The sequence below is a fragment of the Phyllobates terribilis genome, unplaced genomic scaffold, assembly GCF_046119375.1.
Source record: "Phyllobates terribilis strain yellow unplaced genomic scaffold, ASM4611937v1 Scaffold_1__5_contigs__length_1240528914, whole genome shotgun sequence".
Taxonomy (NCBI): Eukaryota; Metazoa; Chordata; class Amphibia; order Anura; family Dendrobatidae; genus Phyllobates; species Phyllobates terribilis.
This window is the reverse complement of record NW_027362761.1, coordinates 1,046,582,390-1,046,603,482: the sequence shown is the minus strand read 5'-3', so window position 1 is coordinate 1,046,603,482 and position 21,093 is coordinate 1,046,582,390. Positions and strand designations below refer to the sequence as shown.

General features: G+C 46.6%; 1 protein-coding gene across 6 annotated transcripts in view; it reads right to left on the bottom strand.

Annotated features, from left to right (window-relative positions):
- The window catches only part of LOC141158262 (cytochrome P450 4V2-like), a 171,162-nt gene that overhangs the window by 117,510 nt on the left and 32,559 nt on the right, over positions 1 to 21,093 (bottom strand). For 4 of the 6 annotated variants that reach the window (XM_073645361.1, XM_073645362.1, XM_073645359.1 and 1 more), the window contains one exon: positions 15,066 to 15,178. The exons of the other annotated variants lie outside the window; for them this stretch is intronic. In XM_073645361.1, the coding sequence (XP_073501462.1) occupies positions 15,066 to 15,178 (113 nt within the window). The remainder of the gene's footprint in view (positions 1 to 15,065; positions 15,179 to 21,093) is intronic. 6 annotated transcript variants of the gene reach the window in all.

The window sequence follows — 21,093 nt, the reverse complement described above, 5'->3', positions numbered from 1 at the left end:
TGGCCCTTTTGCCTTCACTCTGCGGTCCAGCTCACCCCAAACCATCTCGATTGGGTTCAGGTCTGGTGACTGTGAAGGCCAGGTCATCTGGCGTAGCACCCCATCACTCTCCCTCTTGGTCAAATAGCCCTTACACAGCCTGGAGGTGTGTTTGGGATCATTGTCCTGTTGAAAAATAAATGATTGCCGCTGCAAATGCTGTGGTAGCCATGCTGGTTCAGTATGCCTTCAATTTTGAATAAATCCCCAACAGTGTCACCAGCAAAGCACCCCCACACCATCACACCTCCTCCTCCATGCTTCATGGCGGGAACCAGGCATGTAGAGTCCATCCATTCACCTTTTCTGCGTCACACAAAGACACGGTGGTTGGAACCAAAGATCTCAAATTTGGATTCATCAGGCCAAAGCACAGATTTCCAGTGGTCTAATGTCCATTCCTTGTGTTCCTTAGCCCAAACAAGTCTCTTCTGCTTGTTGCCTGTCCTTAGCTGTGGTTTCCTAGCAGCTATTTTACCATGAAGGCCTGCTGCACAAAGTCTCCTCTTAACAGTTGTTGTAGAGATGTGTCTGCTGCTAGAACTCTATGTGGCATTGACCTGGTCTCTAATCTGAGCTGCTGTTAACCTGCGATTTCTGAGGCTGGTGACTTGGATAAACTTATCCTCAGAAGCAGAGGTGACTCTTGGTCTTCCTTTCCTGGGGCAGTCCTCATGTGAGCCAGTTTCTTTGTAGCGCTTGATGGTTTTTGCAACTGCACTTGGGGACGCTTTCAAAGTTTGCCCAATTTTTCGCACTGACTGACCTTCATTTCTTAACACTAGAACTACCGCATGTTTCATAATACCTATAACTACCATTAGGGGTCATTTTGACCCCCATTCAAAAGTACTGACTCTGGAGTAAAAATAACTTTTTTTTGCCAACAAATTAAAGAACATTTATTTTAACTTAGTAGGAACAGTGTTAAGATCAAGTACAGCAGTTTAAACGCATTTTCCTTTTACATGGTCATAGCATGCGGTGTCTAACAGTTAACACAAACAGTACTTTTTTCCACTTTCCCAGTGCATTTTCCACAAACTGGTTTGTTACAGCTTGCACAAGTTTTAATTCTTTTGTTTTCGTTGCATCTTCCAACTCCACATTTTTGACGCTTGCGGATTTCTTGTTCTTTTGTTTGTGGTTCAGACATTGCGGATGATGGGCCACTTCTTGATTCCAAATAATTCTTGCGAAGGTCTAATGCCAGCTGAAGAATGAACTCCCGTCTGCTAATTTGACTCCCAGTTGCTGTTTTATAGAGTATTGTTGCATTTATAGCTGCTAAATCAAGTACATTACAAAACACCTGAACAGGCCATCGGTGGCTTCCAGATTTTGTGGTGTACTTTCGAGCCATCTGGTCTACTGTGTCCACTCCAACCTTTGTTTTGTTGTAAAATTTTACCGTTTCCAGTTTTTTTTTCTTGTGGTTTCCAACTGCTACATCTGGGTGAAGACTACTGAGCAAAATGACATTCTTATTTGGTTTACCTTGGTAAACTGTAAGAGTGATGTCACCATTCTTCATCATAGTAGTCTCATATGTATTTGTTCGTAGGTTTTTTGCCAAAAATGGAATCTCTTTTCTTGCATGGTTCATCGTTCCCACAATGCTTGTTCTCTTGGCTTTCAGTGTATTGGCAAGTTTCAATGAAGTGAAAAAATTATCTGTAGTAACATTTCTTCCCTTGCTCAAAAATGGATCCATTAGTCTGAGAACAATGTGTTGTGCAAGAGACCGATCAGCCGGTCATTGTTCATCTTTTCCCAAATATAGAAACCCGTTGCAGAGGTATTTGGATTCTATGTCAGCTACCAGCCAGAATTTTATTCCAAATTTGCCGGCTTATTGGCTATATATTGGGTGAAAGGACATCTTGATTTAGTTGGAAAAAGCTGTTCATCAACTGTCAGGTTTTGTCCAGGTTTGTAACACAGCATACAATTTCCAATGAAGCGATTCCACACTTCAGAAAATAAAGCAAACTTGTTATTCTTCAATGTATCAGATCGGGTGGATTTGATGTCAGATCGTACAAATCGCATCAATTCTTCGAACCTACTTCTCAGCATAGTGTCTTGAAAGAAGCGAGGACCCCAAGTACTTGACCACAAGGTTTTTACAGAAAGACCATTTGCATTATATGCGCCCCTCGCATATAATATTGCAATAAATGCATCAAGCTCGATTACAGAAACTGTCCATTTATCATCTTCAAGTTTCTGACGAGCCTCCATTTCTGTACACTTTTTTATGTGGCGAAGTATAGGTTCATCAATTAGCAACCTCCATGCACTTGATACATTCCCATTGATGATCTCCCATTTGGCATAAGGGGTGGGTCCAGCTGTTTCTCGTAGAATGTTTTGTTGGGACAGTCGGCCAGTAGATGCAGAAGCAATTGGGACAACTTCCCACACAGTTCCATCGCGACAAGTTTCTTTATGACCCACAGCAGGTGGAATGTCCACTGTACCTTTCTTTCTCCCTCCGTATAAAAAATATTGTGGTTGGATCCCTCTTCCTCTACCTCTCCGCAATTGTGGTGTGGCCGTACATCTTGTTGACGTAGTAGGACGTCCATCATCCTCTCCAGAATCTTCGGTATTGTCAATTATATCATTGTTACTGCTTGAATCTGATTCTTCGGAAATATCATGAGGAAAATATTCTTCATCAGACTCTGAGTCTATTTGTTCCTGATTTTCTTCTTCTGACTCATTTTCAGATAAATTCTGAAGACATTTCAAAATTTCTTCACTTGTCAGACCCCTCCGCTTACTCATGCTTCAAATATACGTCACAAAAAGGGACTTGTAAGATCGCAGAAGTAATAAAACGACACTGTACAAACATGCAGAGTTGTAGCTTCAACTGTAATGTTTGCTACTAAAGTGCAGACAGAAATCGCTAGAAGAGACATGGATCAAACATGTTCAGACAAGTTTAGACAAAACAAAATGCTGAATCATCCCTGATATGCAAAGACACAATTACACTCTACAACTAGGGAGAAGCACTGTGATTTTCTGTACTCTGTAATATTAGATGACTTGCCTACTACTACTTTTATGTATGCGGTCAAATTGACCCCTTCAGTACATATAGGTATGAATTGTAAAATCCGGGCCCCTGAAAAAATGACAATTCATTTTTGTGTCCTAAAATATACACTACCATGAATAAATAAAAGTCACAACAACTCAGAACTCATTTGTTAAAATTCTAGAAATTCTAGGAAAAATAAATAGCAAAAGGGTCAAAATGACCCCTCCGGTAGTTCTAGTGTTAAAGTAATGATGGCCACTCATTTTTCTTTACTTAGAATTTGTATTATGGCAAGAAAAAAGCAGCTAACAGTCTATTCAGTAGGGCTATCAGCTGTGTATCCACCTGTCTTCTGCACAACACAACTGATGGTCCCAACCCCATTTATAAGGCAAGAAATCCCACTTATTAAACCAGACAGGGCACACCTGTGAAGTGAAAACCATTTCCGGTGACTACCTCTTGAAGCTCATCAAGAGAATGCCAAGACTGTGCAAAGCAGTCATCAAAGCAAAAGGTGGCTACTAGTGTTGAGCATTCCGATACTGAAATATCGGGTATCGGCCGATATTCGCGGTATCGGAATTCCGATACTTAATTCCGATACTATTGCAATATCGTATACCGGAATCGGAAGTTCCCATAATGCAATGAGACATTTTCATTTTATTCAGCCAATGAGGATCCTAAGAAGTGTGGGCACATCCTGTTAGGCATGTAGGCATCTTAACTAATGGCATGGCTGTGATTGGCTGCTGAAATGATGTCATGATGCACTATAAAAGCCACCGCCGCCATTTTGAGCTCACTCTGCTGTGAATTCAGTTAGGGATAGGACGCTGTTGTTCTGAGGGACAGTTTTAGCTACCTATTTGCTCTATACTGCTTTACCCAAGCTACTTTCTAAATCACTGTGCCTTGCAGTGCTAGTGCACAGTTCCCTGTGCTGTTCACCGCTATCTGCAAGGTCTGTGTGTGTGAGTGCAGCTCACCCTGTAGTGTGTGCTTCAGCCAAGTCTGGTTGTAGTGCACTCAGTGTGTGTCACTGCCTCATACATTGTCCTTTTTTGCCAATTCATAATTTTTCCTGATATCTCCTATTAGTGTGGTGGTTCCATCTGTATTCAGCTAAATTGGTTCCAAACACACTATATAGGAGTAGATAGAGAAATTTTTTTCCGTCTTGCAGCACTAGTGCACAGTGCTCTGCATCTGTACTGTTCACCGCTGTCTGCAAGGTCTGGTGTGTGAGTGCAGCTCACCCTGTAGTGTGTGCTTCAACCCCGTCTGGTTGTAGTGCACTCAGTGTGTGTCACTGCCTCATACATTGTCCTTTATTGCCAATTCATAATTTTTCCTGATATCTCCTATTAGTGTGGTGGTTCCATCTGTATTCAGCTAAATTGGTTCCAAACACACTATATAGGAGTAGATAGAGAAATTTTTTTCCGTCTTGCAGCACTAGTGCACAGTGCTCTGCATCTGTACTGTTCACCGCTGTCTGCAAGGTCTGGTGTGTGAGTGCAGCTCACCCTGTAGTGTGTGCTTCAACCCCGTCTGGTTGTAGTGCACTCAGTGTGTGTCACTGCCTCATACATTGTCCTTTATTGCCAATTCATAATTTTTCCTGATATCTCCTATTAGTGTGGTGGTTCCATCTGAATTCAGCTAAATTGGTTCCAAACACACTATATAGGAGTAGATAGAGAATTTTTTTTCCGTCTTGCAGCACTAGTGCACAGTGCTCTGCATCTGTACTGTTCACCGCTGTCTGCAAGGTCTGGTGTGTGAGTGCAGCTCACCCTGTAGTGTGTGCTTCAACCCCGTCTGGTTGTAGTGCACTCAGTGTGTGTCACTGCCTCATACATTGTCCTTTATTGCCAATTCATAATTTTTCCTGATATCTCCTATTAGTGTGGTGGTTCCATCCATATTCAGCTAAATTGATTCCAAACACACTATATAGGAGTAGATAGAGGAGCCTTTCTGCAGCATTGGGCCCTGCAGCCCCAGCCAGATTAGTATTAGCCTATTTTTTGCAGCCTCATCTATTGCATTGTAGGTTACCTTCCTACATTGTAATAGCTACAAAAAGTTTGTGATACTATCGTTATTACATCTTTAGGCACATCCAGTGTCTTTTTGTGACAAAAAAAACCTAAATAAAGTTCACCAAACACTCCACTTTACAGTTGTGTAGGCCACATTAGCTCATATTAAAGTCTAGTCCACACTTTATAAAATTAGTGTTTCTTATACCTGTTAGCAGCTGTTCAGGAATAAGCACACTAAGCCCTTAGTACTTTTCTGCCTATCTTTATCAGTCTACCAAGATGAAGAAGGCAGGGAGTAAGGCATGTGGTCGTGGTCGTGGGCGTGGGCGTGGAGTTTCTGCAGGGAGAGGACGTGAGGATTCTGTGCCTGCAGGGAGAGGACGTGGGGATTCTGTGCCTGCTGCGGGCACCAGTGACTCAGCATCCCCCAGTTTTACCAGGGAACAGTCCTTTATGCGCAGCTTTGTAGGAGCTAGCCGTACCCCACTGCTGCGCGAGGACCAAATTGAAGCCGTTGTCGGATGGATGGCAGCTAACGCATCGACTTCAATTAGTTCCAGATCCTCTCAGGTCCTGAGCACTGAAGAGCACCCATCTGTCTCTTCACCACCTGCCAAATTGCCCAGGCAGTCAGAGAGCCCTGGACAGGAGCCATCTCTACTTCTGTTCTCTGAATCTCTTGGCTTGGAAAGAGGGGGCCAGCCAAGCAGAATTCGAGAATTTGAAGAAGAGGTAGTATGCAGTGATGCGCAACCGTTTTGTCTCTCTGAATCTGAAGAGGCGGGTGGGCCAGTGCCTATGGTCAGCAGCACACCTCAGTACGCATCTGATGATGAGACTCAGGTGCCACTTTCTGGTGCGTACTGTGCTGTCGAGACTACCCAGGAGAAGCAGTTGTTTGAAGAGGGTGGTGTAGATGATGAGGTCCTTGACCCATCATGGCGTGAGGGACAGGAAGGTGGTGGGAGCAGCTCTGAGGAAGAGATTCCCCGAACGGCCCAAAAAGGAGGGAGAGGGAGGGGGCAGACTTGGTTGCCTGTAGCCTCCACTTCGGCACCCATTAGGAGCATGGCTCTTCCAAAATCCAAAGCGGGCGCTCCCAAGACTTGCAGTGCCTGGTCCTTTTTTGACACAGTTGCAGATGACATTTGCTTTGTCAAATGCAAGCTGTGTAATCAGAAGGTGAAAAGAGGGAAAAGTGTCAGCAACCTCAATACCACAAATATGTGGAAACATGTGCGGACCAAGCACGTGGTGGAGTTACACAAACACACTGAAGACCTAGGCCAACCTACAGCGCCACCTACCACCTCTTCAGCTCGTGTTGTAGCCTCTTCCTCCAGCTCACACACAGCTGGTTCGGCTTCCTCACAGGATCGCCATGGAAGAATCTCTGGCACTGTTGTACAGAGACACAGTGTAATTCCACCCACAGCACCACTTTCCCAGTCATCCTCACACTCCCAGGCCAGTCTACAGCCATCGTTAGCACAGGCATGGGAGAAAAGGCGCCCATACTCGGCAAACCACCCCCGAGCACAGGCTCTGAATGCTGGCATTGCTAAACTACTGGCCCTTGAAATGCTATCATTCAGGCTGGTGGAGACTGACACATTCCGTAACTTTATGGCATTGGCAGTCCCACAATACAACGTGCCCAGCCGCTTTTATTTCAGCAGGCAAGCCGTCCCTGCCCTGCAACATCATGTGGAGGGAAAAATTAAACATGCGCTACAAAACGCCGTCAGTAGCAAGGTCCACCTGACCACTGATGCGTGGACCAGTAAGCATGGACAGGGACGATACCTTTCCCTCACTGCCCATTGGGTAAATGTTGTGGAGCCGGGTACAGATCTTGAGAGTGGCGCTGTACGTGTTCTGCCAACTCCAAGGATTGCAGGAATCCAGTCTGTACACATTGACTCCTCCTCATACTCCAGTTCCTCTGAATCAGCGCTGCAGGAGCCGTCACGGTCTACCTCCACATCGACCCGTGAACGGTTACCTGTTATGATGACCGATATGAGCACAGCCGTGGCCAAACGTCAACAGGCCGTATTAAAATTAATTTCTTTGGGGAATCGAAGCCACACAGCGCAGGAGCTCTGGAATGCCATCAAGCAGCAGAGTGACGTGTGGTTTGTGCCAGCGAATCTCCAGCCAGGCATGGTAGTGTGTGACAATGGCCGAAATCTGGTGGCAGCTCTGGGCCTAGGCAACCTCACTCACATCCCATGTCTGGCACATGTGCTCAACTTGGTCGTGCAGAGTTTTTTGACGGACTATCCGGATCTTGATGCACTGCTTCACAAGGTCCGCATAGAGTGCGCTCACTTGCGGCGTTCCAGCAATGCAAGATCACGCATTGCAGCTCTGCAGCGCCGATTATGTCTTCCGGAACATCGCATCATATGTGACCTACCCACCAGGTGGAATTCAACGTTACATATGTTGGAGAGGTTGTGTGAGCAGCAGGCAGCAGTAATGGAGTACCAGCTGCAGCAGGCGCAAACAAGTCGCAGTGCGCGCCGTTCACACTTCACCACCACTGAGTGGGCCTCTATGAAGGACATTTGCCACGTTTTGCGTGCCTTCGATTATTCCACGCGGATGGCGAGTGCAGATGATGCACTAGTCAGCATGACTATCCCCCTTATCTGCCTGCTTGAAAAAACACTGCAAGCACTAAGGGACGAGGTTTTGGAAGAGGTGGAGGATGAGGAGTCACAAATGCCATCTGCTTCTCTACAGTCTGCGCAACGTGGTTCCTCACAAAGGCCTAGGCAGGGGACACTTTGTGAGGAGGATGAGGAGGAGTCAATGGATGAGGAAGACATCTGTCCAGAGGAGGGAGGTACACAATGCTCTAGTAGTCAGTATCTAGAGCGAGGGTGGGGTGATGCAGAGCAGGCAGAGATCACGCCTCAAGCAGGGGACAGCGTTTCTTGGCCAGTTGGCAGTCTGCAGCACATGGTTGATTTCATGCTGCAGTGCCTCAGAAACGACCGCCGCATCGCCCACATTCTCAACACGGCTGATTATTGGGTGTCCACCCTCCTAGATCCTCGCTACCGGGACAACTTACAAAGCCTCATAACACCATTGAACCGGGAGCGTAAAATGCGGGAGTACCAAGACGCACTGGTGCATTCCATCATGTTCTCCATTCCAACCGAGAGCAGTGCTGCTAGTGCTTTACAAAGCAGCTCAGTGCGTCGAGGCAGTGGAGGAAGCTCTGCACAAAGAGGGAGCAGAAGCAGCGCCTCAGCACAAGGCAAGACCAGTATGGCCGAAATGTGGCAAAGTTTTGTGTCCCCGCCGCCACAAATGTCTACACCATCACAGACAGCTCCAGTCAGCAGGAGGCAACGTTTCCGTCAGATGGTGACAGACTACATGTCTTGCCCTCTTAGTGTACTCCCAGACGGCTCTTCTCCCTTCAAGTTTTGGGTCTGTAAGCTGGATACATGGCCAGAGCTTAGTCAGTATGCACTGGAGGTGCTAGCTTGCCCTGCTGCTAGTGTATTATCGGAACGCGTCTTTAGTGCCGCAGGTGGTGTACTAACAGACCGTCGCATGCGACTATCCTCCGATAACGTTGACCGGCTTACTTTTCTCAAAATGAACAAGGCCTGGATCTCTCATGAATTTGCCAGTCCTCTTCCAGAATAAATAATTGGTTGGCAACAGTATCCAGGTCTCCTGTTCTGTTCATGTTTCTACCACCTGAACTGTAATCCCTGAGCTCCAACACCGCCAGTTGGCGCTCGGAAGTGCCGTCTGCACAGTCAACACTTGCTGCCGTGTTATTGGGGTTCAGTAACGTCAGCTGTTCTCCTGCTGTGCGGACGGCAATTTCTCCTGCTTTGTCCACATCCACTGTACTACACATTTTAAAGTTGCTCGAATTACACCTCTGGCTCCTCTGTTTTCATTCTTATCCCTGGGCTCCAGCACCGCCAGTTGGCGCTCGGAAGTGCCGTCTGCACAGTCAACACTTGCTACCATGTTATTGGGGTTCAGTAACGTCAGCTGTTCCCCTGCTGTGTTCACGGCAATTTCTCCTGCTCTGTCCATATTCACTGTGCTACTTATTTAAAACTTGCTCCAATTACACCTCTGGCTCCTCCGTTTTTAGTATTTACCCTGGGCTCCAACACCGCCAGTTGGCGCTCGGAAGTGCTGTCTGCACAGTCAACACTTGCTGCCGTGTTATTGGGGTTCAGTAACGTCAGCTGTTCCCCTGCTGTGCGGACGGCAATTTCTCCTGCTCTGTCCACATTCTCACTACTACAGATTTTAAAGTTGCTCCAATTACACCTCTGGCTCCTCTGTTTTCATTCTTATCCCTGGGCTCCAGCACCGCCAGTTGGCGCTCGGAAGTGCTCTCTGCACAGTCAACACTTGCTACCATGTTATTGGGGTTCAGTAACGTCAGCTGTTCCCCTGCTGTGCGGACGGCAATTTCTCCTGCTCTGTCCACATTCTCACTACTACAGATTTTAAAGTTGCTCCAATTACACCTCTGGCTCCTCTGTTTTCATTCTTATCCCTGGGCTCCAGCACCGCCAGTTGGCGCTCGGAAGTGCCGTCTGCACAGTCAACACTTGCTGCGGTGTTATTGGGGTTCGGTAACGTCAGCTGTTCCCCTGCTGTGTTCACGGCAATTTCTCCTGCTCTGTCCATATTCACTGTGCTACTTATTTAAAACTTGCTCCAATTACACCTCTGGCTCCTCCGTTTTTAGTATTTACCCTGGGCTCCAACACCGCCAGTTGGCGCTCGGAAGTGCTGTCTGCACAGTCAACACTTGCTGCCGTGTTATTGGGGTTCAGTAACGTCAGCTGTTCTCCTGCTGTGCGGACGGCAATTTCTCCTGCTTTGTCCACATCCACTGTACTACACATTTTAAAGTTGCTCGAATTACACCTCTGGCTCCTCTGTTTTCATTCTTATCCCTGGGCTCCAGCACCGCCAGTTGGCGCTCGGAAGTGCCGTCTGCACAGTCAACACTTGCTGCGGTGTTATTGGGGTTCGGTAACGTCAGCTGTTCCCCTGCTGTGTTCACGGCAATTTCTCCTGCTCTGTCCATATTCACTGTGCTACTTATTTAAAACTTGCTCCAATTACACCTCTGGCTCCTCCGTTTTTAGTATTTACCCTGGGCTCCAATACCGCTAGTTGCTGCTCAGAAGTGCCGTCTGCACAGTCAACGCTTGCTCCAGTGTTATTGGGATTCAGTAACGTCAGCTGATCCCCAGCTGTGTGTCCGGCAAATTCTCCTGCTTTGTCCACATCCACTGTAGTACGGATTTAAAACCTCCTCCAAATACACCTCTGGCTCTTCTGTTTTTAGTATTTACCCTGGGCTCCAGCACCGCCAGCTGGTTCTCGGCAGTTCCATTGGCTCTTGTACCTTCTGCTACCCATCCGGGTTCCAGTACCGTCAGCTGGTTCTCGGCAGTGTCTTTGGCACGGGTACTCCCTCCTGCCCAGCCTGGTTCCAGCACGCCAGCTGTTTCCGGGTAGTGTCAACGTCACTTTGCCTCCAATGCGTTGTCCTGTCGTGTTGCGGTCGGGTTAGCCGACTCTATGGTGCCTGCAGTTTAGGTGACTCCTATGTGGGCTGCGGGATCTGGCAATGAAGGCTGGTTCCATAGTGCCAATAGGACAAGCACCCTCTGTAGGACTGTGGGTTTTGGTAACTGCGGCCGGCTCGCGGCCTTGAACTTTTTTTTTACATGGGTACCTTCTGCTACCCATCCGGGTTCCAGTACCGTCAGCTGGTTCTCGGCAGTGCCTTTGGATTAGGTGCCTCCTTCTCGGTATCCAAGTTCCACCAACGTCTGCTGGTCCTTGGTAGTGCTTTCTGGCACAGGTACCTCCTGCTTAGTAACCGAGTTCCAGTAACATCAGCTGGTCCTCGGTAGTTCCATTGGCTCTTGTACCTTCTGCTACCCATCCGGGTTCCAGTAACATCAGCTGGTCCTCGGTAGTTCCATTTGCTCTTGTATCTTCTGCTACCCATCCGGGTTCCAGTACCGTCAGCTGGTTCTCGGCAGTGTCTTTGGCACGGGTACTCCCTCCTGCCCAGCCTGGTTCCAGCACGCCAGCTGTTTCCGGGTAGTGTCAACGTCACTTTGCCTCCAATGCGTTGTCCTGTCGTGTTGCGGTCGGGTTAGCCGACTCTATGGTGCCTGCAGTTTAGGTGACTCCTATGTGGGCTGCGGGATCTGGCAATGAAGGCTGGTTCCATAGTGCCAATAGGACAAGCACCCTCTGTAGGACTGTGGGTTTTGGTAACTGCGGCCGGCTCGCGGCCTTGAACTTTTTTTTTACATGGGTACCTTCTGCTACCCATCCGGGTTCCAGTACCGTCAGCTGGTTCTCGGCAGTGCCTTTGGATTAGGTGCCTCCTTCTCGGTATCCAAGTTCCACCAACGTCTGCTGGTCCTTGGTAGTGCTTTCTGGCACAGGTACCTCCTGCTTAGTAACCGAGTTCCAGTAACATCAGCTGGTCCTCGGTAGTTCCATTGGCTCTTGTACCTTCTGCTACCCATCCGGGTTCCAGTAACATCAGCTGGTCCTCGGTAGTTCCATTGGCTCTTGTACCTTCTGCTACCCATCCGGGTTCCAGTACCGTCAGCTGGTTCTCGGCAGTGCCTTTGGATTAGGTGCCTCCTTCTCGGTATCCAAGTTCCACCAACGTCTGCTGGTCCTTGGTAGTGCTTTCTGGCACAGGTACCTCCTGCTTAGTAACCGAGTTCCAGTAACATCAGCTGGTCCTCGGTAGTTCCATTGGCTCTTGTACCTTCTGCTATCCATCCGGGTTCCAGTACCGTCAGCTGGTCCTCGGTAGTTCCTCAGCTTTCTTGTACCTTCTGCTACATTTCCAAGTTCAAGCTTTTTGAAATGGTTCTTGGTAATCACTCTGGATCTCCCTGACGAGGACCCTGAAGACGAGGACCCTGAAGACCAACCCTAAGAAGACGAGGACCCCGAAGACAATGACCCTGAAGACGAGGACCCTGAAGACCACCCCGAAGAAGACGAGGACCCTGAAGACCACCCCGAAGAAGACGAGGACCCTGAAGACCACCCCGAAGAAGACGAGGACCCCGAAGACGAGGACCCAGAAGACCAACCCGAAGAAGACGAGGACCCCGAAGACGAGGACCCCCGAAGACGACGACCCTGAAGACCACCCCGAAGAAGACCAAGAAGATGACCCTGAAGAAGTTGACCAAGAAGACAAAGAAGAGAAGACAAGCACCAAGATACAGAAAAACAAGAGACAGAAAACCAAGAAGCAGAAATACAAGAAGCTGCAGAACAAAAAGCGGAAGAACATTAAGCATAAGACTAAAAATCAGAGCAAAAGATAATATCTAAATTATAAGCAGAAGATGACTAAGCAGTGTATGGGGGTGAGTCCGTTCCTCCTCGTGGTGCCCCTGGAAAAGACCTGCTGCTGCAGGCCAAACTGAACGCGGACAAATCCTGTTGTAAATCTTTTGTGACGGGCAGAACGAAAGGTGTAATGTCCAACCTTTTATAGATAACAACTACAGGAATGCCTGTCACAAATAAGAATATGATGAAGAAGAAGAATATGAAGAAGATGAAGAAGTAGAATATGAAGAATGTAAAAAAAAGAATAATACGAAGAAGGTGAAGAAGAAGAAGGTGAAGAAGAAGTGGATGAAAAAGATGCTGAGGATGATGAAGGAGAAAGTGTGGGAGAAGTAAAAAAGAAGGTGAAGAGCATGGAAGTAGTGAAACATAAATATCTGACAAAATATAAAAATACTTAACATAGTTAATATTTCCGTAACTCAGAACATAATAAAAAAATATTAATTCCTGCTATTCCATTTGACTGGGCTAAACCTCTATGCCTTTATTGTCTCCCCCACCTCCCCCAATACATTCTACATTATTCTTAGTTGTTTTCCTTCATGTAGAAATAACCTACAAGGAAAGAAAGGGTTTATTTTAATTCCGATATTTATGTCCCATTGACTTGCATTGGTTTCCGGTATCGGAATCGGCGATATCCGATACTTTTTCGGTATCGGTCCGATCCAATCCGATCCGATATTTCCCGATATCGGAAGGTATCGCTCAACACTAGTGGCTACTTTGAAGAACCTAGAATAAGACATATTTTCAGTTGTTTCACACTTTTTTGTTAAGTATATAATTCCACATGTGTTAATTCATAGTTTTGATGCCTTCAGAGTGAATGTACAATTTTCATAGTCATGAAAATACAGAAAAATCTTTAAATGAGAAGGTGTGTCCAAACTTTTGGTCTGTACTGTAAATGCCATTGTATTTTTGTGTTGCCAATGGGCCTCATGACTGCTATCTTAGTCTTCCTGTGAAGCTCAATTTGTGGCGTGGATTCAAAGGAGAAGGTCATATGACTTTGCATTGCAATACAGAAGTATGTCAGTATATAGAAAATTTGATCCCAGATTCATTTCTCCTAATAAGAAGCTAAAAATTAAAAGTTAAAAAAGTCATAAATATTAAAATTTAAACATTAAGAAATTAAAAATAAAACTCTTTTTCCCATTAATAAATAAAGAAATAAAAGAAGATAAACCTATTTGGTATAGTCGGATGCCATCTATTAAAATATAAAGTAAATTCACCGATATGGAAAATGCCATAAAGAAAAAAATGTGAGCCTCAACTCCCACAAAAAAATGCACTAAAAAGTAATTAAAGTGTTTTATGCACCCCGAAATCATACCAGTGCCAGCATCAGCTTGCCGTGCAGAAAACAAGCCTCACAGCTCCATCAACAACAAAAAAATAAAAAGTTATAGGTAAAAATGGCAGGAGTACAAACCAAAACATTTTTTTTACAGATTTCAGATTTTTTTCATCACTTTAATTAAAAAAAGCTATTCAAATTTGCTGTAGCCATAATCATGCTGACCTGAAAAAATCATATTGACAGGCTAGCAGGTCATTTTTACTACACAATGTACTACAGTATTTGGTCGGTATTCGGTCAGTATTTTTTCTCATGAGTGGGAGCGAAAACCAGGAGTGGGTGATAAATGCAGAATTGGTGACTTGCTTCTATTATACCTTTTCTATGATTGTTTCTCACCTGGTTTTGGCTCCCACTCCTGGGAAAAAATACTGACCGAATACTGACCAAATACTGATAGTGGGGCCATGAACCTAAAAGCAAAACCTTAAAAAACAATGGGAGAAATTTTTTCACCATTTCAAAACACTTGGAATTTTTTTTCCATTTTCCAATTAATATTACGATAAAATGAATGGTGTCAATAAATGCTACAACTTTTTTGCAAAAAACAAGCCCTCATGTTGATGGAAAAATAAAAAAGCCATGGAAGAAACAAAAGCTCAAAAAAGAAATAAATAAATAATTGTCCAAACAGGAGGGGGTTAATTACCTGGCGCTATCTTTCATAGCATTATATAGCATTGTATGTAAACACTGACTGATGTTGCAGTTGCTAGTCTTAATGAAGGGCTCGCTGAAATATGAAGCACCAAATTAATTAAGAGGATCACACCCCTTAATGAATTTGGCACATCTTTTCAGTGGTGTGTGCATCCTTGCACCTCACCAGAAGTGTACTCCAGTCACGAACTAGAGTTACATTTCTCGTGTAAGAAATGCAGAAACTTTTGTTGAATTTCATTGGCTGGTGTATCTGCACCCCATCCTTCTCTGGATCCTCTCCAGCTCCACCAAAATGGCATGGAATTGCTAAAAGTTGCAGCTCCTCATTGCACAAAAAAATGTACTTTTATAAGTGTTTTATGCCAGTTTTCTGGCTAAAACACTTTTAATGAATCACAGTATCACACCCATTGTGTTTATACAGCCCAGCAACAACATATTAATGGATCCAAAAATGACTAACCTCTACAGTTTCTGCATGGTATAATATCAGGAAAGGTACTGGTCCAACCCATATTTTCATCAGTGGAAGGTGTCTGAAGGCTTCTGTGCGCTCAACCAATCCAAGGAAAAAATCTAAAGAATTAATAAAAATAAACAAGGCTTAAAGGGAATCTGTCACCCCCTGGGATTTATCTGACCTCTAATATGGGCATACAGGTGATAGAAAAGTAAATATATACATACCTGTATGTCCCATATTAGAGGTCTGGTTGCTGTGAAATGGCTTTTTATTCAGAAATTCCCGCCTATTGTGGTAATTATAATATTTCCCCCCTCCCCTGCGAGTCACTGTGACTTCCCGGCGCGGGATCTGGCTACGGCGATTGCACGTCACAGGGCGCTGTGACGTAAAGGGGAGGGGGGAAATATTGTCATTACCACAATAGGTAGGGATTTCTTCCCGTCCCCCAGCCCACAAGCATCGGAAACTTCACTGAATAAAAAGCCATTTCACAGCAACTAGACCTCTAATATGAGGTATACAGGTAGGTATAGATTTACTTTTCTATCACCTGTATGCCCTTCTTAGAAGTCAAGTGCAAGGGGGTGATAGATTCCCTTTCAATAGGAAGTTTTGAGCATAATGCTTTTTATGTGAGTGCGACACTTAAAGGGGTATTCATATCTCCAAGATCCTATCCCAATATGTAGTAGGTATAATAATAATAATATCAGCAAATACCTCCAATTAGAAATCTAGTGCAGTTTTTTTGATTCGCTAATAGTGTTGAGCGATACCTTCCGATATCGGGAAATATCGGATCGGATTGGATCGGACCGATACCGAAAAAGTATCGGATATCGCCGATTCCGATACCGGAAACCAATGCAAGTCAATGGGACATAAATATCTGAATTAAAATAAACCCTTTCTTTCCTTGTAGGTTATTTCTACATGAAGGAAAACAACTAAGAATAATGTAGAATGTATTGGGGGAGGTGGGGGAGACAATAAAGGCATAGAGGTTTAGCCCAGTCAAATGGAATAGCAGGAATTAATATTTTTTTATTATGTTCTGAGTTACGGAAATATTAACTATGTTAAGTATTTTTATATTTTGTCAGATATTTATGTTTCACTACTTCCATGCTCTTCACCTTCTTTTTTACTTCTCCCACACTTTCTCCTTCATCATCCTCAGCATCTTTTTCATCCACTTCTTCTTCACCTTCTTCTTCACCTTCTTCGTATTATTCTTTTTTTTACATTCTTCATATTCTACTTCTTCATCTTCTTCATATTCTTCTTCTTCATCATATTCTTATTTGTGACAGGCATTCCTGTAGTTGTTATCTATAAAAGGTTGGACATTACACCTTTCGTTCTGCCCGTCACAAAAGATTTACAACAGGATTTGTCCGCGTTCAGTTTGGCCTGCAGCAGCAGGTCTTTTCCAGGGGCACCACGAGGAGGAACGGACTCACCCCCATACACTGCTTAGTCATCTTCTGCTTATAATTTAGATATTATCTTTTGCTCTGATTTTTAGTCTTATGCTTAATGTTCTTCCGCTTTTTGTTCTGCAGCTTCTTGTATTTCTGCTTCTTGGTTTTCTGTCTCTTGTTTTTCTGTATCTTGGTGCTTGTCTTCTCTTCTTTGTCTTCTTGGTCAACTTCTTCAGGGTCATCTTCTTGGTCTTCTTCGGGGTGGTCTTCAGGGTCGTCGTCTTCGGGGGTCCTCGTCTTCGGGGTCCTCGTCTTCTTCGGGTTGGTCTTCTGGGTCCTCGTCTTCGGGGTCCTCGTCTTCTTCGGGGTGGTCTTCAGGGTCCTCGTCTTCTTCGGGGTGGTCTTCAGGGTCCTCGTCTTCTTCGGGGTGGTCTTCAGGGTCCTCGTCTTCAGGGTCATTGTCTTCGGGGTCCTCGTCTTCTTAGGGTTGGTCTTCAGGGTCCTCGTCTTCAGGGTCCTCGTCAGGGAGATCCAGAGTGATTACCAAGAACCATTTCAAAAAGCTTGAACTTGGAAATGTAGCAGAAGGTACAAGAAAGCTGAGGAACTACCGAGGACCAGCTGACGGTACTGGAACCCGGATGGATAGCAGAAGGTACAAGAGCCAATGGAACTACCGAGGACCAGCTGATGTTACTGGAACTCGGTTACTAAGCAGGAGGTACCTGTGCCAGAAAGCACTACCAAGGACCAGCAGACGTTGGTGGAACTTGGATACCGAGAAGGAGGCACCTAATCCAAAGGCACTGCCGAGAACCAGCTGACGGTACTGGAACCCGGATGGGTAGCAGAAGGTACAAGAGCCAATGGAACTACCGAGGACCAGCTGATGTTACTGGAACTCGGTTACTAAGCAGGAGGTACCTGTGCCAGAAAGCACTACCAAGGACCAGCAGACGTTGGTGGAACTTGGATACCGAGAAGGAGGCACCTAATCCAAAGGCACTGCCGAGAACCAGCTGACGGTACTGGAACCCGGATGGGTAGCAGAAGGTACCCATGTAAAAAAAAAGTTCAAGGCCGCGAGCCGGCCGCAGTTACCAAAACCCACAGTCCTACAGAGGGTGCTTGTCCTATTGGCACTATGGAACCAGCCTTCATTGCCAGATCCCGCAGCCCACATAGGAGTCACCTAAACTGCAGGCACCATAGAGTCGGCTAACCCGACCGCAACACGACAGGACAACGCATTGGAGGCAAAGTGACGTTGACACTACCCGGAAACAGCTGGCGTGCTGGAACCAGGCTGGGCAGGAGGGAGTACCCGTGCCAAAGACACTGCCGAGAACCAGCTGACGGTACTGGAACCCGGATGGGTAGCAGAAGATACAAGAGCAAATGGAACTACCGAGGACCAGCTGACGGTACTGGAACCCGGATGGGTAGCAGAAGGTACAAGAGCCAATGGAACTACCGAGGACCAGCTGATGTTACTGGAACTCGGTTACTAAGCAGGAGGTACCTGTGCCAGAAAGCACTACCAAGGACCAGCAGACGTTGGTGGAACTTGGATACCGAGAAGGAGGCACCTAATCCAAAGGCACTGCCGAGAACCAGCTGACGGTACTGGAACCCGGATGGGTAGCAGAAGGTACCCATGTAAAAAAAAAGTTCAAGGCCGCGAGCCGGCCGCAGTTACCAAAACCCACAGTCCTACAGAGGGTGCTTGTCCTATTGGCACTATGGAACCAGCCTTCATTGCCAGATCCCGCAGCCCACATAGGAGTCACCTAAACTGCAGGCACCATAGAGTCGGCTAACCCGACCGCAACACGACAGGACAACGCATTGGAGGCAAAGTGACGTTGACACTACCCGGAAACAGCTGGCGTGCTGGAACCAGGCTGGGCAGGAGGGAGTACCCGTGCCAAAGACACTGCCGAGAACCAGCTGACGGTACTGGAACCCGGATGGGTAGCAGAAGGTACAAGAGCCAATGGAACTGCCGAGAACCAGCTGGCGGTGCTGGAGCCCAGGGTAAATACTAAAAACAGAAGAGCCAGAGGTGTATTTGGAGGAGGTTTTAAATCCGTACTACAGTGGATGTGGACAAAGCAGGAGAATTTGCCGGACACACAGCTGGGGATCAGCTGACGTTACTGAATCCCAATAACACTGGAGCAAGCATTGACTGTGCAGACGGCACTTCTGAGCAGCAACTAGCGGTATTGGAGCCCAGGGTAAATACTAAAAACGGAGGAGCCAGAGGTGTAATTGGAGCAAGTTTTAAATAAGTAGCACAGTGAATATGGACAGAGCAGGAGAAATTGCCGTGAACACAGCAGGGGAACAGCTGACGTTACCGAACCCCAATAACACCGCAGCAAGTGTTGACTGTGCAGACGGCACTTCCGAGCGCCAACTGGCGGTGCTGGAGCCCAGGGATAAGAATGAAAACAGAGGAGCCAGAGGTGTAATTCGAGCAACTTTAAAATGTGTAGTACAGTGGATGTGGACAAAGCAGGAGAAATTGCCGTCCGCACAGCAGGAGAACAGCTGACGTTACTGAACCCCAATAACACGGCAGCAAGTGTTGACTGTGCAGACAGCACTTCCGAGCGCCAACTGGCGGTGTTGGAGCCCAGGGTAAATACTAAAAACGGAGGAGCCAGAGGTGTAATTGGAGCAAGTTTTAAATAAGTAGCACAGTGAATATGGACAGAGCAGGAGAAATTGCCGTGAACACAGCAGGGGAACAGCTGACGTTACCGAACCCCAATAACACCGCAGCAAGTGTTGACTGTGCAGACGGCACTTCCGAGCGCCAACTGGCGGTGCTGGAGCCCAGGGATAAGAATGAAAACAGAGGAGCCAGAGGAGTAATTGGAGCAACTTTAAAATGTGTAGTACAGTGGATGTGGACAAATCAGGAGAAATTGCCGTCCGCACAGCAGGAGAACAGCTGACATTACTGAACCCCAATAACACGGCAGCAAGTGTTGACTGTGCAGACGGCACTTCCGAGCGCCAACTGGCAGTGCTGGAGCCCAGGGATAAGAATGAAAACAGAGGAGCCAGAGGTGTAATTGGAGCAACTTTAAAATCTGTAGTAGTGAGAATGTGGACAGAGCAGGAGAAATTGCCGTCCGCACAGCAGGGGAACAGCTGACGTTACTGAACCCCAATAACATGGTAGCAAGTGTTGACTGTGCAGACAGCACTTCCGAGCGCCAACTGGCGGTGCTGGAGCCCAGGGATAAGAATGAAAACAGAGGAGCCAGAGGTGTAATTGGAGCAACTTTAAAATCTGTAGTAGTGAGAATGTGGACAGAGCAGGAGAAATTGCCGTCCGCACAGCAGGGGAACAGCTGACGTTACTGAACCCCAATAACACGGCAGCAAGTGTTGACTGTGCAGACAGCACTTCCGAGCGCCAACTGGCGGTGTTGGAGCCCAGGGTAAATACTAAAAACGGAGGAGCCAGAGGTGTAATTGGAGCAAGTTTTAAATAAGTAGCACAGTGAATATGGACAGAGCAGGAGAAATTGCCGTGAACACAGCAGGGGAACAGCTGACGTTACTGAACCCCAATAACATGGTAGCAAGTGTTGACTGTGCAGACGGCACTTCCGAGCGCCAACTGGCGGTGCTGGAGCCCAGGGATAAGAATGAAAACAGAGGAGCCAGAGGTGTAATTCGAGCAACTTTAAAATGTGTAGTACAGTGGATGTGGACAAAGCAGGAGAAATTGCCGTCCGCACAGCAGGAGAACAGCTGACGTTACTGAACCCCAATAACACGGCAGCAAGTGTTGACTGTGCAGACGGCACTTCCGAGCGCCAACTGGCGGTGCTGGAGCCCAGGGATAAGAATGAAAACAGAGGAGCCAGAGGTGTAATTCGAGCAACTTTAAAATGTGTAGTACAGTGGATGTGGACAAAGCAGGAGAAATTGCCGTCCGCACAGCAGGAGAACAGCTGACGTTACTGAACCCCAATAACACGGCAGCAAGTGTTGACTGTGCAGACAGCACTTCCGAGCGCCAACTGGCGGTGTTGGAGCCCAGGGTAAATACTAAAAACGGAGGAGCCAGAGGTGTAATTGGAGCAAGTTTTAAATAAGTAGCACAGTGAATATGGACAGAGCAGGAGAAATTGCCGTGAACACAGCAGGGGAACAGCTGACGTTACCGAACCCCAATAACACCGCAGCAAGTGTTGACTGTGCAGACGGCACTTCCGAGCGCCAACTGGCGGTGCTGGAGCCCAGGGATAAGAATGAAAACAGAGGAGCCAGAGGTGTAATTGGAGCAACTTTAAAATCTGTAGTAGTGAGAATGTGGACAGAGCAGGAGAAATTGCCGTCCGCACAGCAGGGGAACAGCTGACGTTACTGAACCCCAATAACATGGTAGCAAGTGTTGACTGTGCAGACAGCACTTCCGAGCGCCAACTGGCGGTGCTGGAGCCCAGGGATAAGAATGAAAACAGAGGAGCCAGAGGAGTAATTGGAGCAACTTTAAAATGTGTAGTACAGTGGATGTGGACAAATCAGGAGAAATTGCCGTCCGCACAGCAGGAGAACAGCTGACGTTACTGAAC